This window comes from Hylobates moloch, unplaced genomic scaffold, assembly GCF_009828535.3.
Source record: "Hylobates moloch isolate HMO894 unplaced genomic scaffold, HMol_V3 SCAFFOLD_15, whole genome shotgun sequence".
NCBI lineage: Eukaryota > Metazoa > Chordata > Mammalia > Primates > Hylobatidae > Hylobates > Hylobates moloch.
The window spans coordinates 23,092,630-23,108,057 of NW_026652290.1; the positions used below are offsets into that span (position 1 = coordinate 23,092,630).

The 15,428-nt window shown below is 38.3% G+C and overlaps 1 protein-coding gene across 17 annotated transcripts in view; it reads left to right on the plus strand.

Moving 5' to 3' along the window:
* CTNNA2 (catenin alpha 2) overlaps nucleotides 1-15,428 on the plus strand; it is a 1,201,677-nt gene that overhangs the window by 956,283 nt on the left and 229,966 nt on the right. For all 17 annotated transcript variants that reach the window (XR_009210118.1, XM_058429034.1, XM_058429035.1 and 14 more), the window contains one exon: nucleotides 13,858-14,010. Coding sequence is in view for 16 of the 17 variants with exons in the window: in XM_058429034.1 (XP_058285017.1) it covers nucleotides 13,858-14,010 (153 nt within the window). In the remaining variant the exon portion in view is untranslated. The remainder of the gene's footprint in view (nucleotides 1-13,857; nucleotides 14,011-15,428) is intronic.

Here is a 15,428-nt window from a genome sequence, read left to right on the forward strand (position 1 = left end):
CTGTGTCCAGCTCCATGCCAGAAACTGAACTGTGAATAGGATTTTGATGATTATTATTCTGATTAATCGTAAGGGAAAAAAGTTAAGGACTTTCATTTTAGCTGGGGGAATATCTGATTAAATGCATATCAGGAGACTAGCAGACTTGCCTGGTGTATTCAGTGAGAAACGGTTGAATGGATTAAACTTGAGCATTCCAGGATTAAAGGAGGACCATTTGTCCTGAGGAGTTTGAGGATACGAGTGGATTTTTCTCTTTGATCCAACCATAAATGTCAGAAGTTTGGGTGATTAATCAGTCCCAGACCCATCCTCTTTCCTTCCATAATTTCTTAGTTTTTCACAAATGCATCAATCCTGTTTAACTGTTAAGGGCAGGACTTCTGGATTTTTATTTGATTCCTTCAATTTCAACAAGGATCAGGTCTCAAGTAGTAGCTACAGTATGAGTTGCAACTTTCTAAAGGGGGTGACTGTAAAGCTGAAAAAGCACCCTTGGGCCACGCGCGGTGGCTCACGCCTGTAATGCCAGCACTTTGGGAGGCCAAGGTGGGTGGATCACAAGGTCAGGAGATCGAGAACATCTTGGCCAACAGGGTGAAACCCCATCTCTACTAAAAATACAAAAATTAGCTGGGCATGGTGGCTTGCGCCTGTATTCCCAGGACAATCGCTTGAACCCGGGAGGTGGAGGTTACAGTGAGTCGAGATCACGCCACTGCACTCCAGCCTGGGCGACAAGAGCAAAACTCCTTCTTCAAAAAAAAAAAAAAAAATGCACCTTTGAGCAAGGCTGGGAAACCAGAGAAATGGGAGCGGGAGGATGCTGAGTTCCAAGGGCAGGGAGAAGTCAGCACTAATGGACTCTGAGCAGACTTCCTTCAGCCCCTCCTTTGAAATACAAAAGCTTAGATCAATGTGGCCCTGAGGCTGTATCTATAGATACCAAATTAACTAGTTGGAAGGGGATGGCTGGGCTCGGTGGCTCACACCTGTAATCCCAGCACTTTGGGAGGCCGAGGCAGGCAGATCACGAGGTCAGGGGATCAAGACCATCCTGACTAACACGGTGAAACCCCGTCCCTACTAAAAATACAAAAAATTAGCCAGGCATGGTGGTGGGTGCCTGTAGTCCCAGCTACTCAGGAGGCTGAGCCAGGAGAATCGCTTGAACCTCAGGAGGCAGAGGTTGCAGTAAGCCAAGATCGCGCCACTGCACTCCAGCCTGGGCAACAGAGAGAGACTCCATCTCAAAAAAAAAAAAAAAAAAAAAAAAAGAAAGGGGATAACTTGTGACTGATCAAGTAGGCATTGTGTCACAAGTTGCCATAGCAACCAGCTTGCCTGCTGCTCTGGGTGCATTCTCTATGTGTTTGGGCAGTCTGTGGAAGTACCCGTGATACTGTTGCCAAATCAGCAGGAAACTCATGATTTAGGGTCCAGTCCAGGTCAGAACACCTACATTAAGCAGGCCAGCCAACCCAACTAGATACAACTTCTACTCTTCCATGTAACTTGCCTCTTCCTTCCTTGCCTCAAAGCTTATATTAGAAAAGGAATTTCTTAGGGACCACTAGAATAACCTTTGCTTTCTAGCAGACTATGAGGCAAAGAAATAACAAAAGTCATTTGGTCAAATACCAGTCACACTGATCACCTGGGGGCTCTTAGAGGCCACAGTTAGCCTCCTCAGTTCTCTTCTTAAGGAGGTAGCTTCTGGACACAGCAGATGCTTGGTTATAAGTAAGCAGTGGGTAAATGGAGCTTGAAATAGCCAGAGATTGCAGTAGAAACTTATGTATAGAGTGAGAGGCATATAAGACTAAAATCCACTGATGAAACCATCTAGAACAGACATCATCAGCCAATTACTATCTCTGTCCCAAACTTAGCCCTCTGATTATATAATGTTGTATTGACTGCTTTTGTGCTACAACTGCAGACTTGAGTAGTCATGACAGAGACTAACTGGCTCACAAAGGCCAAAATCTATACTACCTGTCCCTTTACAGGGAAGAGTCTGCCAATCCCTGCTCTAAAAGTAAACCTAGCTTGAGATAAGGCAAATATGGTGTAAGCACCTGAATTCCCTGAAAAGCTAAAGGACTTTGAATCCAACTACGTTTCCCTTAAATAGCGACAGCACCAGTCATTTTATAGGATTTCCACAAAGTTGGGAATGTGGAGTAATCATTGGGCTTCTATCTGAAATGAAGTACCTCTAGGGAAAAATTCAGCAGCTGTTGGAAATGCAAGGCTGTGCAATAGTTAAAGACAGGAAGTGAAAAGTATTGCATATGGCAGCAGAACTTTGGAGAGAGAAGGTAGCTTGGAGGTACACCATTATCCGTAACTGGAGTAAAACAGGGGAGTGTGGTAAATGGTTTTCTGTTTTAGAAAATGTGTTGAGCCCTTTACTGACCACAAATGGCAAGAAACTTCAGAAGTACATTTATCAGTGACATCTGCACCAAGAAGTAAGTGCTCATCATTCTCCCTTCCTCACTCAACAGTATCTTATTCCCCCAAGTTACCCATCCCACTCAAGGGAACTGAGGTTTCACTCATACCTAGAGTGAGAAGTAGTGAGTTTTATCTGGGATCCTCCCCGGGTGCTTATATTTATAATAGACGTTCTTCTAAGACCCACAGGACTTGTGCTGTAATGTGGAATGCATGACATGTGGAAGTACAGGCCAGGTGACTCTACCTGGTACCAATCCTACCACACCGTAACAGGTGTGTAGAATTGACCCCATTAGAAAGAAATAATAGTTTTTGAGAGCTCGTCTCTGTGTCTTGCTTCATGCTCTTTAACCACACATTTTTTATAGGCTTCTGCTCTTAGCCTGCCATCAAATCCATCCATTCAGTAATTGTCTTTCCCAATTACCAATTAAATTGTGAGGGGATTAAATCATTTTTGGGGCATATTACAAGCTTCCTAAAAGTCCTTGGTAGGGTAAGGTTATTCTGTTACTGATGCAGCTTTTGACTCTTTCACACTGGATTCAAGAAGCTTGTGCCTATTCACCACCAGTTAATCAATGGCAGATATTAGATACTCAGAATAAAACATCCAGGCATCTGATCTTAGATCTCCCTTTGGAGCAAGCAATGGTGGATGGGACATAAGGCTGGGAGTAAGTAATTGACTAGGGGTGGGAGTGAAGAATTGAAAGAAAAGTGACCTTTGTCCAGTTAGGATTTGTGGACTTCAACAGCCAGGTCCATAAACACATAGATCTTAAGTAAAATGGCACTATTATTGGAACCCAAACACCTGACTCTGGCATTTTCTATATGCAACCAGAGGATCCTCCCTTTCCTCATCTAAACAACACAAATAATGATGCTCACCCTACGAACTGCACCCTTCACCCACACCATGACATTGTAAGGAAGGTCAAATGAAACAATGTCTAGGAGAGTTCTCTGCAAGCTATAAAAACAGGACACGCACAGGATTATTATTAAAATAAGCAGCCAGAAACTGAGTAGAACTTCCAAATACACAGAAGAGTTGACCTGCTTTTTGGTCTGGGTTCAGAGATCTGAGCAAGGTAGTTATGCTGGAAATGTCTTTTCCACCTTTACCCTTGCCACCTAAAATTTCACCCTTTTGAAATGCCAACTCTTCTGGGCTAAGTTAGACATTAGGCAATTGAAAGAATGCCTGTTCTGATGGAGGGGTGGAGAAATCTTAAGGGAATCTTTAAGTAAGAAAAATAAAGTGCAATATGGTGTGAAAGAAATGTAGAAAAATTAGACTTTTTTACAGTGTTGTTTAGGCCAACCTCCAATACATTTGACAGGAATAACTCATGCTTACCTCTAAGCACCATTTATGAGGCCAATCAACCATGTATGAGGTCATGTTGATCACTGTAGCTTTGTTAGTAGTTGGGAGTTGAGACAGTGGAGGAGTTTTCAGCAGAAAGTGAGAGGAGATGGCTTGTCTTGTTTTTTTCTGTATCCCTGGCCAAAAACAGTGCTTCTTCTACCAAGAGCTACTTAAATGCCAGTGGAAGGAATAAATGACTGAACACTGGCCCTTGAGTACAGTTTAGTAAAGTAAGTAAGTGATAAAGCATAATTTCTTTCCGAGGACTTCTTATTTCTCTTATAATAAGGTTCCTGCCACCTTCGAGCTAATTGCATCAGTATCTGTACCATCATATTTTTGTACGTTTACTCTCGTTTCATTTCTTTAGCGTAACACTTAAATATCCTGAATAAAACTGTGGCATTTGTGTAGATTTTTCTTTATAGATCCATTATTTCTCTTGATATCAGAAAGGAATTTTGAATTTCACAATTAAAGGCAAATAAGAGACCTTTTTTAGTTTTTCAAGAATGAATATTTCTCCAGTAAAAGGAATTGCAGAGGTGTTTTTCATTGAGCACATTAAAATGAGGCACACAGCCTTCAAAGTCTTATGCAAGTGTGAGCTTCTGCAAAACTAGTTTACTGGAGAGAGACATTTTTTTTCTTGGATTGTCTTTTGCAGGAAACTGTTTCATATTTATCAAATGGTTGCAGGTTTTTAGACTTTGTACAAAATACTTTTGCAGTATTAGATGTGGCTCAATATACAGCATACAGTCCTCATACCCCATCCAATAGGTAGACACTTTTGGTCATTTTTGAGACAGTTTGTTTTTCTTTTTGAGTTAGTGAGTTAAACTGTGTCTAATCTTTCATGACTCTGTGCTCCCATGAAATAAGAATTGCTAGAGCAGGTATGATCCATTGACTGCATTCCTTTGGGTTTGCTGAAGAAAAATGCAGTTATTTACATTGATGAATAGCCTTAATTGGGTAAAATAGACTGGTAGTGCTGAGCTAATACCTTTAAATGTCTTGTCTTATGCAATTAATATTCCTTTGTCACACATACATTTAAACCATTGGAAGAAAGTCTTGTGTTCTTGACTCCTGTCAGACTTAACTAACGATTTTGTCAAGTCATTCCTTTCTGCCCTGGTTGATTGATAGCTAAATTTTGGTCTTCTAGCTTATGTAAAAAGTGTTAACTATGCCTTTCAGCTTGTAGGCAAGGACATTTAAACCATTCTAGTAGTCAATTTACAGAGGAATTACATTGCTTGTTTACTGGAGGGGTCAAAAAAATGTGCCCCTGCTCATCAGAGACACAAATCACAGGGCCCATGAGCTAATGAAGGCAGTATTTATGAGTTTCTGCACTTGCTAGCTGATACCAAGTTCAAGATGTCCCTGGTCCTGGCTGCTGAGGATTCTGGCTACCACTTTTGGATATGCCTGTGTTTATAGACTATAGGAAAGATATATTTAAGAAGAAGTTTTGATCCTAATACTCTTAAGAGTGAGAATGCAAATTAGAATGCTAGATTGTCACAGTACCAAGCTGCATTTGCAGCTTTCAAAGATTTCTCTATAGTAAGTCTCACCTCTGCCACCACCTGGCTTATGGATTTCCATATAAACCATAATTACCATATCAAAGTGTGAAAAATGGATACCAGTCTTTCTGGGAGAAGTCTCTTGTCCCTTGGCTTGAACCCAGTTAGAATCCTAAGAAACACACTTTATTTAGCATCTTACAGTTTACTATTTTAAAACATTTTGATCATTAAGAGTTATAAGAAAATGGTTATATTAGAGCAAGTATAATTCATCAAATACATTGTTGAAGTAGGCATATCTTAGACCACAAGTTCTCCATTTTTTTTCCAGATCCCTAAACCCCCAGAAAGTGAGAGTCTCATAGTGAGTATCGAGCAGGTCTCTTTCTACTCCCAGAGTAGGGATTCATTAGGACTCGGCATCACTTCTACCTCTGGTAGGATCACTGATTCCCTCTTATGGTGTCCATCTGCCATGGGGTCTCTTCTTTTATCCTCTCCACAGGGGCTCTTCTTCTTTTTGGTCTTACTATATCATGGGTGGGGAAGAGGGGAGCTTTCAGAATCCCTTGTATATATACTTTATTCGTTCAGGAATCACATTTGTTCCTGGAATGTTTGCTGCTGTCATCATATATACCATTGCTTTTGGTCAATAATGTACACAAAGCTGGCACAAAGTAGACATATGACAGCTTGTGTATGTTAGTATTTAAAAGCATGTAGTCTGGGGCCAAGCAATATTGGTTCAAATCCTGCCACTGCCATCTGTTAGCTTTGTGAATGTAGACAAGTGACTTAATTCTATTGTCTCAGTCTCCTCATCTATAAAATGAATAAAATAGTAGCCAGTGATTTTTGAGAGAAATAAACAAGTTATTCTAATTTTTTAGAACAGTATCTGGCACAAAATAAGCACTAAATGAAGATCGTTATTATGAAATATTAATTTTCCCCAATGCTTTTCTGCTCTCGCCACCTCTCCTCATCTCACTGCTGCAGTTGCTTCTGTCTTTTGCATATACTCTCCCTTCCACTAGCCTCTCCTTTGCTTTCTTATACTGCATCCAGCAGCCATGGGCTCCATTTTCTGCTAACATTTTTAACAGCACCACGTCAAGGTGCCGCACCTGCTGGATTAAGCCATCTGGAGATCCACAATGATCCCAGCACTCCTTGGGACCCTGAGGCAGCTTTTCACTGTCTCTTCTCGTAAAGGCAAGTGCTCTTGCATATCGTGGAGGTAAAGGAGGAATTTGACACTGACTTGTGTGCACTGGGGCAGAAAATGAAGTCAACAGAAGGAGCTAAGTACCTGTTACTGTCCTTCAGGAAAAGCCCCGATCAACCCTGCCCTGTCCTAGTCCCCATGACTTGTCTCTTTGTTATAACTTTTTAAGTAAAGCACTTCTTTAATCTATAAAAATAATAAATTACAGCTGTGATTTTCTTACACACAGCCCATGGCTATATAATGAAACATGAGGAGTAGACTACTGTTATTTCAGTGCATTTGGCCAAAGAAATGAATTGAAATGGCAACAAACTAGTCCACTAATTGATCAGAAATTTATTTTCAAGATGTCTCTCCCAATTCACCAAAAGGTGATTTGGTGACCATGAAAACTTATTCTATGTATGACATCTTATCAGCTATCTATTGTCACAAGAGTGTATTATAACGGTACCTCAGGGGCATACAGCAATAGCATTTGTAGCTCACTGGTCTGAGGTGGTCATCTTGGCCCGGCCTTCTCCTGTGTCTGGGTTCTGTTGCTCTTAATGGATCTAGGATGGCCTTGAGAGCGATGACTGAGGTGACTCAGTCCTGGTCAGTAGGTTTGTTACCCTTTTCCTGGGACAGGCAGTCTAGCCTGGACGTGTCCTTCTCATGGGGATGGCAGAGAACAAGACCAAGCCCACCTAATGTTGAATGAGCCTTTCAAATGTCCACATGCATCATGGTGGCCAACATCCATTGGCCCTAAACATGACACATGGCCAAGCCCAGAGTCATAGAGGGCAGGAACTACAGAGTTACATGGCAATGGTATGGATAGAAGAAGATAGAAGAATATGGTTATTCATGCAACAAATCTACTACAATTATCTATTCCATCAGTGAGACATGTTCCTAATTTTTATACTGACTATCATCACTCATAGAGAAAAAAATCTAAGGGCACATATGTTGATCTGGCTGTTGATCTGGCTCCAGTATAAGTGTTGCTAACGATGACAGTTGTACTTTTAATTGATCCAGCAGACCTGAATTAATTTGGTGGACAATGAATGAGATGGGTAGGGAAAAGCACAGGGCCTGATAGAGGTAATTGGTTCCATTAAAAAGAGATGCTAGTATCCCAATTAAAATGATTTTGCTTCATGAAAGACAGTTGGTTTCATCAAGATAATGACCAGAGAATTTTGTATTTCTCTTATAAGGAAAACTAAATAAAGCAAGAACCATGATTATTCTTTAAATGTCTTCCGCAGGCTTTATAGATATGCCTCTCCTCCCCCTACCTGCTCCCACCCCAACCTGAACGATGAAGAGTGCCTTCATTACCAGTGGAGTGTGCATTGATGGCACCTCGGCTTATTAAAGTGGCTTTGGATAGATTATAGCACTGACTGATTACCCTAATTGACCTTCTGACTGGCTAAACTTTGCCGGACTTAACGAAGCTCAATACTTGTCAAGCCCCCTAGGCTGGATGGCTCCTGGTTCAGTCACTTTGTTGCTTTGATTTTACATTTTTAATAACAATTATACCACACAGCTTAAGGAAATATGGCAGAACATGTCAGTAATCGTGTAGAGCCTGGAGCAGCCACATTCATGGAAAGATTTAAGGCTTCAGATTTTTTGAGCCTATTTGAAATCACCCTCTAACCCCAGTTTTGACCTTGGCTGGTATTTCTTATATCATTGTAATGAAGAGGTTAACACTATTATTCTTAAGAAGATTTTTGTATACATTTATCTAAATGACAGGGTAGATGTTAAATGTTCAGCCATTTATTAAACATCATCCACCCAGCCTCCACTTGGGTGTTAACTTTTATTTCTGAAAATCAAGATGGCATTGGGTTGCTCAGACACATAGCCAGTTCTGCCTAAAGATTGGCATGCAGAAGGCTTCAGTTGCAGGGAAGGTTTAGCAAAGAAAGAAAGCTTTCATCCTGAAGGAGAAACACGATTGATTAGTAGTAGCTACTTGGAGCACTGTGTTGAAAAGGATTATAAAGTAGTATTTGAGCTCAGCATAAAAGAATGCAGCAATTGATTAATCATGTCTGGTGTGGGCATAGAAAGGAACAGTTGTAGCATACTTGCCATTCCAGTCCTAGTTCATAGCTTTTGATCTTGTTCCTTATAAACAACTCTTCACCTTTTAATTATTTCTTATAAATGTATCTCTATTTTCCACTTCCACTCATGCTTGAATCCCTGAATTAGTTTTCTGCCAGATATTTTCCTTGCTGGCCACTTTTTTGTTTTCGGGTCAGTATCTGAGTTCCTTTTCTGTGTTCAGAAAATTCCTCATGTTATGAATCTTTGTATAAGAGGCTTAAATGGCCAAAACACTTGTTTTCAAAGAAACTTTCCTCCCGGCTACTACCTCCTGTACTCTTGCAACTAGGTGAGGACGTATGACCCAGAGTTCTGGTCTCCGTTTCACCCAGATGAAAATCAGGTCTGCCTAATATTTTGAATCAAAGCCTATTGTCACAAAGACACAGCGTGTCTTAACATTTCTGAATTTTGCCCATTTTGTGAACTGACAGGTCAATCTTTCTGCTTAAATCAGCTAGAATTAGTTTCCAATGCTTGAGACTAAGAACTTGACAATAGGTCTTCTAGGGAGGCATTCCTCAAACTTTATACTGTGGAATAATCACCTAGGCATCTTATTAAAATGCAGATTCTGGTTAAAAGCAGGCCTGGATGGGGCCTTGGTTTTGCATTTCTAATAAGCTCCCAGGAAATGGCAGTGGTACTGGCCAGAGGCCCACACTTCAGGTAGAAAGGATCTAAGTAAGGGAAGGCAGAGTTTGTAGGAAAATAAAAATTCTATTTCCAGGTTAAATTAGGGCAGGCCAAATACTGTAGCTAATAAACTTCAAAATGTACAAAGGCTCCGAAAAACAGAATTACATTTCTTAATAATGTACAATACTGGGTCAGTAACAGAACACTAGGCAGTTCTCCTTCATGTATGCAAGGGCCTAAGTTAATTGAGAGGCAGGGAGTGTCTTTTATCTTCAACTCAGAGCATCTCTATCTTTGGCCAGTGGGAGTCTCCTATTATTCTGGCATGCCCCTGGGAGTCTTTGATAGTTCTTTGCTACCTGGCATGACAAGATATTTCAAGCTTATTTGTACACTCCTGGCCTCAGGGTGCCTGGAATCAGCCCTTTCTCCATGAAGCTCTGTTTTTTTTTTTTTTTTCTTTTTTTGTAGTGTAAAATTTTGTTTCAAGTTGTTCATAACTACTAGGCTAGCCATTATTTTCAGCCTTTTTCATTAGACAGAACTGAGAAAGTGTTTGCAAGTGTGCATATGTTTTCAATTTAAAATCTCATGTTTTCAAACGTTGGCAAGGTTATGGAGAAAGGAAAGCTTTGAACGTTGTTTGTGGGAATGTAAATTAGTATAATCATAGAAAACAGTATGAAGGTGCCTCAAAAAATTAAAACTAGAACTACCATATTATCTAACAATCCCACTTCTGGGTAGAATCTGATGGAAATAAATCAATATCTCGAAGAGATAGCTGCACCCCCATGTTTATTGCAGCATTATTTATGATAGCCAAGACATGGAATCAACCAAGTGTCCACTGACAGATAAATGGATAAAAAATGTAATAGACAGATAAATAGATATATACACAATGGAATATTATTAACCATATAAAAATAGAAATCTTTTATATGTGACAACATAGATGGACTTGGAGGGCATTGTGCTTAGTGAAATAAGCCAGACAGAGAAAGACAAGTACTCTATGGCATCACTTATCTATGGAACCTAAAAACAAACAAGAGGTGGAACTCACAGAAACAAAAAGTAAGCCAGTGGTTGCTAGGAGCTGGAGGTGGGGGTGGTGAAATGGGAAATGCAGGTCAAGGTTATAAACTTTAAGTTTACAGTGAATAAGCTATGAGAATCTAGTATACACCATGATGACTATCAAAAATGCTGTGCTGTATGCTTGAAATTTGCTAAGAGAGTAGATCTTAAGTGTTCTCACCAATAAAGAAAAAAAAGGTAGCTATATGAGGGAATGTATATGTTAATTAACTCAATTGTGGTAATCATTTCACAATATATATGTTTATAAAAAATGTATGTTTAGCAAATCATGTTATACACTTCAAATATATACAATTTTATTTGTCAGTTATACCTCAATAAAGCTGAATCAAATCCTTTGTGTTTCTACTGACATTTTAATTCAGATCTAGCATTGGAGAATTTTTCTTTAACTACTTTCTTCCCCACCAACACTCCTGGTTAGCAAGGACATAGGAAATGATGAATTTAAATTTCAGTTAATAATTTGCTTTATTCTACCTTTAAACATAGTAATGTTGGAATAATAATATTTATACTTCCTCTATAATTAAAATCACATAAAATACTTAAAATATTTTGGTATTTTCTATTCCCTTTGTCGTCCCCTTTTTACAATGTTGTAATATGTCTTTATTGTCAGAGTATATAAACATTTATACTATATTCTATCACTTTTTATGTTAATATTTTCCTAGTTATTTTAATTCTTAAAATAACTAGATAAGAAAGGGTCATGAGAACAATATCTGAGTTCTTGCATTTTTATCTGATTTTCTATGCCTTATATCCTTGAAAGTCAGTTTTGCTGGTTATAAAATTCTTAGTTTACATTCTGCTTCCTTGAGTATCTTAAAGACAATATTTTCCTTTGGCATAAGTCTTTACTATTAAAAAGTCTGGTGATAATCTATTTTTTCCTGTATAAATCATATGCTATATTTGCTGAAATGCAGTTTTTTTCCCCCTCATTTTTCTTTAGAATTCAGTCATTTTACTGGAAAATATCTTGGTTGATAATTATGGGTCAGTCTTCTCAGGTACATGATACATTATTTCAGATTGTAGGTTATTTGTTTAATTTTAAATTTTTTATTTTTCATTAACATATATATGTTTGTGGAGTACAATGTGATACTTTGATATATGTATATATTATGAATGATTAAATTAAGCTAACATATTCATCACCTTACATACTTTTTTTTTGGTGAGAACACTAAAAACCCACCTTATCAGCAATTTAAAAATATACAGTATTAGGATATGTTTTAATACATACGTATATTCTGGAAAGTTTTCATTGATTACAATTTTTGGTATTCATTCTGTTTTCTTGTTTTGATTTTCTTTTTTCATGAACCCCCTGGTAGCCCTGTATTGACTTTTCTTTGCCTATCTTCAATATTTGTCACATTTTCTAAAATGGTTTTTTAGCTCTTTAAAAAATATTTTTTGGATTTAAAACTTTTCCTTATTTTATTTGTCTTATGGCATTTGGTGTGGTGTTTATTCATTCTTAGTCTTTTTCAAATGATTTTCTTTTATTTATAATTCTTTCTTGAGTTTCATGACCTAATTCCTTAGTTTTTCTTATTTATCATGTTCTTCCATATTTTATATTATTTTTGTGATGTTTTTAATTTATTTGAAATGGTAGGTTGCAGTTTTAATCTATTTTACAAGTATATCTTTCTGGCATGTTTTCAATGTGCCTAGGGATGATGATATTATATTTCTTAATGTAATTTTTCTTATAACTTTGGATAAGATTTGGCCTTGATAATTTTAAGTTGCTCATTTTTGTGAACATTATCTTCCTGAAGGCTTAGAAAGAGGCTTGATGCAGACAGCTTTTCAAGCTTCCCAGAGCTCTCACTTCTGTTATTTTTGTGTGGTATTAAAAAATGTTTGTCTAATTGTTGAGATAACCTGAATCTTCTTATCTCCCCTACTTTATCTCAACCTTCTCTTTCTTTTATCTCTGTTGTCCCTGTCAAGTTCAATTTTGATTCCACTCTAAATATTTTCTCCTCCATTGTGGGCCTGTTCTGGAAGAGAGCCATGGCAGGTCAGTTTCAAGTGTTCACTGTGGGATCTCCTTCAGACCTTCTTACCCTAGGCACTGCCATTTGTTAACTCATGATTGCAGACAAGTTATTTAACTTTTTAAAGTCCCAGCTTCTTCATTTGAAGAACTAGTATAAGAATCATTCCTATCTCATAGTGTGTAATAGGAATGAAATGATATAATATGCAAATATTTTAGCTGAGTAAATGACGCATTATACATGAGCTCACCAATAACCAACATTATCCCAGGCAGTAATTTAATACACTTTGTCAAATAAGTATGTGGGAGATGTTAACTTTACATAGACTTTATTACATTTTATATGGTAAAAAGTCAAACACAATTCCGAGTTAAACCAAAGTAAGTTATACATACTTTCATTGCATACCTTATGGTAATTAGTGCAAAAAGGAATTGAGATTTGTCCTTAATTTTCCTTGTTCTGACCAATAATGAACTTGTGTGTGTCATCCTATCAAGAGATTCACTTGAATGCTCCTAGATAGGTATATTTGTTTGGAAAACATGCAGAGTGTTTATCATCTTCTCTTCTGTTTATTTTTATGTATATCCCATATACATTCAGATAATTATGAACAAAACAGCACCAAGGTGATTTTTCAGGGACAGTTTCATTTTATTTTCATGCAGCTGCCCTGTTTTCTATTTTAACAATGTGGGAATGATGTGTAATTATGTATTGTTAGAAGATTTGGGCTTGTTTATTCTCATTTATCTTGAAGAATAATTATAAGTATTTCGGGAACATAGCAACTATGTCATCATAGCACCTGGGCACAAACAGTTTTGAGATTGTTAGATGTTTCATGTTTCTGCTTCTATCTAACACAAACAATGGATCTAGAATGGGCAGGAGACTGCACAGTGGCCAAGTTTCAGGGTTGGTTTCAAAGTTTAGATCTTTATCCAAAGTTCTCCCGACTTGTTGGTTGATGCCTAGATTTTTCCTTTTCAAAGAGCCTGAATTCTTCAACTGTGTCGTGATTCAAAATATGCAGAAGGTTTGGGTCAATGAAGGATGAGAGAAGACCTTTGATGGGAGAGGACCCATAGTGTATTGAGCAACAGGCCATTTATGTAACTTTCAAGTTGACATATAATATGTTTAATTCACATGCTTCCATCAGTCATTGGTTTTCCTTTAATAATATAAGCACTGGGAAAATTTTAAAAAGAAAATATGAATATTATCTCCATGGGTAATGAGAGCTCAAAAACAGTTTAGAAAAAAAATGGACAATTCTACTATTTCTTAATTGTATGTCATTTTTTGTTCTTGTTTCAACTGTAGCTTCGGAAAGCAGTGATGGATCACATATCTGATTCTTTCTTGGAAACCAATGTTCCTTTGCTAGTTCTCATTGAGGCTGCAAAGAGCGGAAATGAAAAGGAAGTGAAAGAATATGCCCAAGTTTTCCGTGAGCATGCCAACAAACTGGTAGAGGTAAGTGTGGAGGGGCCTGAAGACTAGAATTTACCGATGGGTTCAATCTCTGCCTATGGTTCTTAGAATTTCACTAGAGAGCTACTCTATTGTATTTTTGGAGAAATAAAGTCCTGGAATCATTCTTTCCTTTACTTTCTGATTACTGTACCCCCTTTCGAAGGAATCGAGCTACGAATCATCTTTCTTTTATCTATCTCACAATTCTAAGCATGCTCTGAAACATATCTGCGATTTTTCCTGAACAACAAGCAGGAACTGAAACAAAAGAAGTAGAAGGGACACTCTAGAGTGCTGAATACCAGCTTTGATTTGAGGGAGTAAATTAAAATTTCTGAATGGAGGCCTAGGACACATCTCCTTTTTTTCCCGCCTCAAACCTCTGTCCACTCCACCCAGTGGTGCCTAGATGCCGTCCACACTGGGAACTTGTGGAAAAAAAAAAAAAAAACCCAACTCCCCCAAGGAGATGTTTGAACTTTTGGTGGAAGATCTTGGGGCAGTACTAGGGTAAGTTAAGCATTGTAAGTATATTTTATGAGTTAGAGGAATCTGTAGGAGTTGCTTTATAAATGCAAAATTTTACTGGGTAATATTGAAAAAAAATCGTACAAAGTAAATGATAATTAGGCTGCCTAAATTTAGGAGCTGAAAACGAACAGCCTGGCAAAGGTAGGATTAGTGATGTGGGGCTAAATACAATAGAAAATAGAGATGTTACACAAGAAATATGTGTGCTAGAGAACAAGAGCCCAGGAGGGATGAGGATGGATCCTGGAAAATTTAGGGAATGGTTATTAGGGCCAGGTTAAACTTTTACAGGCTCTGAGCACTTAATCCTACCACCACCACCACCACCACCACCACCACCACTGTAATGCATTCCCACTTTAATTCATAATAAAATAAAATCACTTAAAATGACAGAAAACTTAAATGCAAGCTGAAAGGAAAATAAGTTCATTTTTTTTCTTTTGGATGGAAAAATTAAAATCCTCAGAAAGTTCATTAAATGTAAAATCCTCTCTGCTTTTCCTGGAGTGGGTGATGGGGGTGGTGTTCGATTTAGTTGCATGCTAAGCACCTGCTTAGTTTGCTCCTTGGTTAATCCAGCACTGCAGGTGCCTCGGGCTGAAGACACCCAGCCAACAGGAAGTCCTACGTCAAGCCTCTGCTTCTCTAGGATACAGGCTGAGCCATCATCCATGACAGCAGTCAGCAGGTTCTATGTGCAAAAGCCTTGGCCACAATAATGGAAGCTTTGAACTTCCTGCCGTAACCCCAATGTCTTGAGACAATACCAGCCTAGAGCTAAAACTAGGGTAATACAATATCAAAGCAGTTTTTCTGGCTCTGTTCTCTCATATCAGGCAAGGCTTCTATCACCCTTCACATTCCACCTACATGCTCGGAGAGTT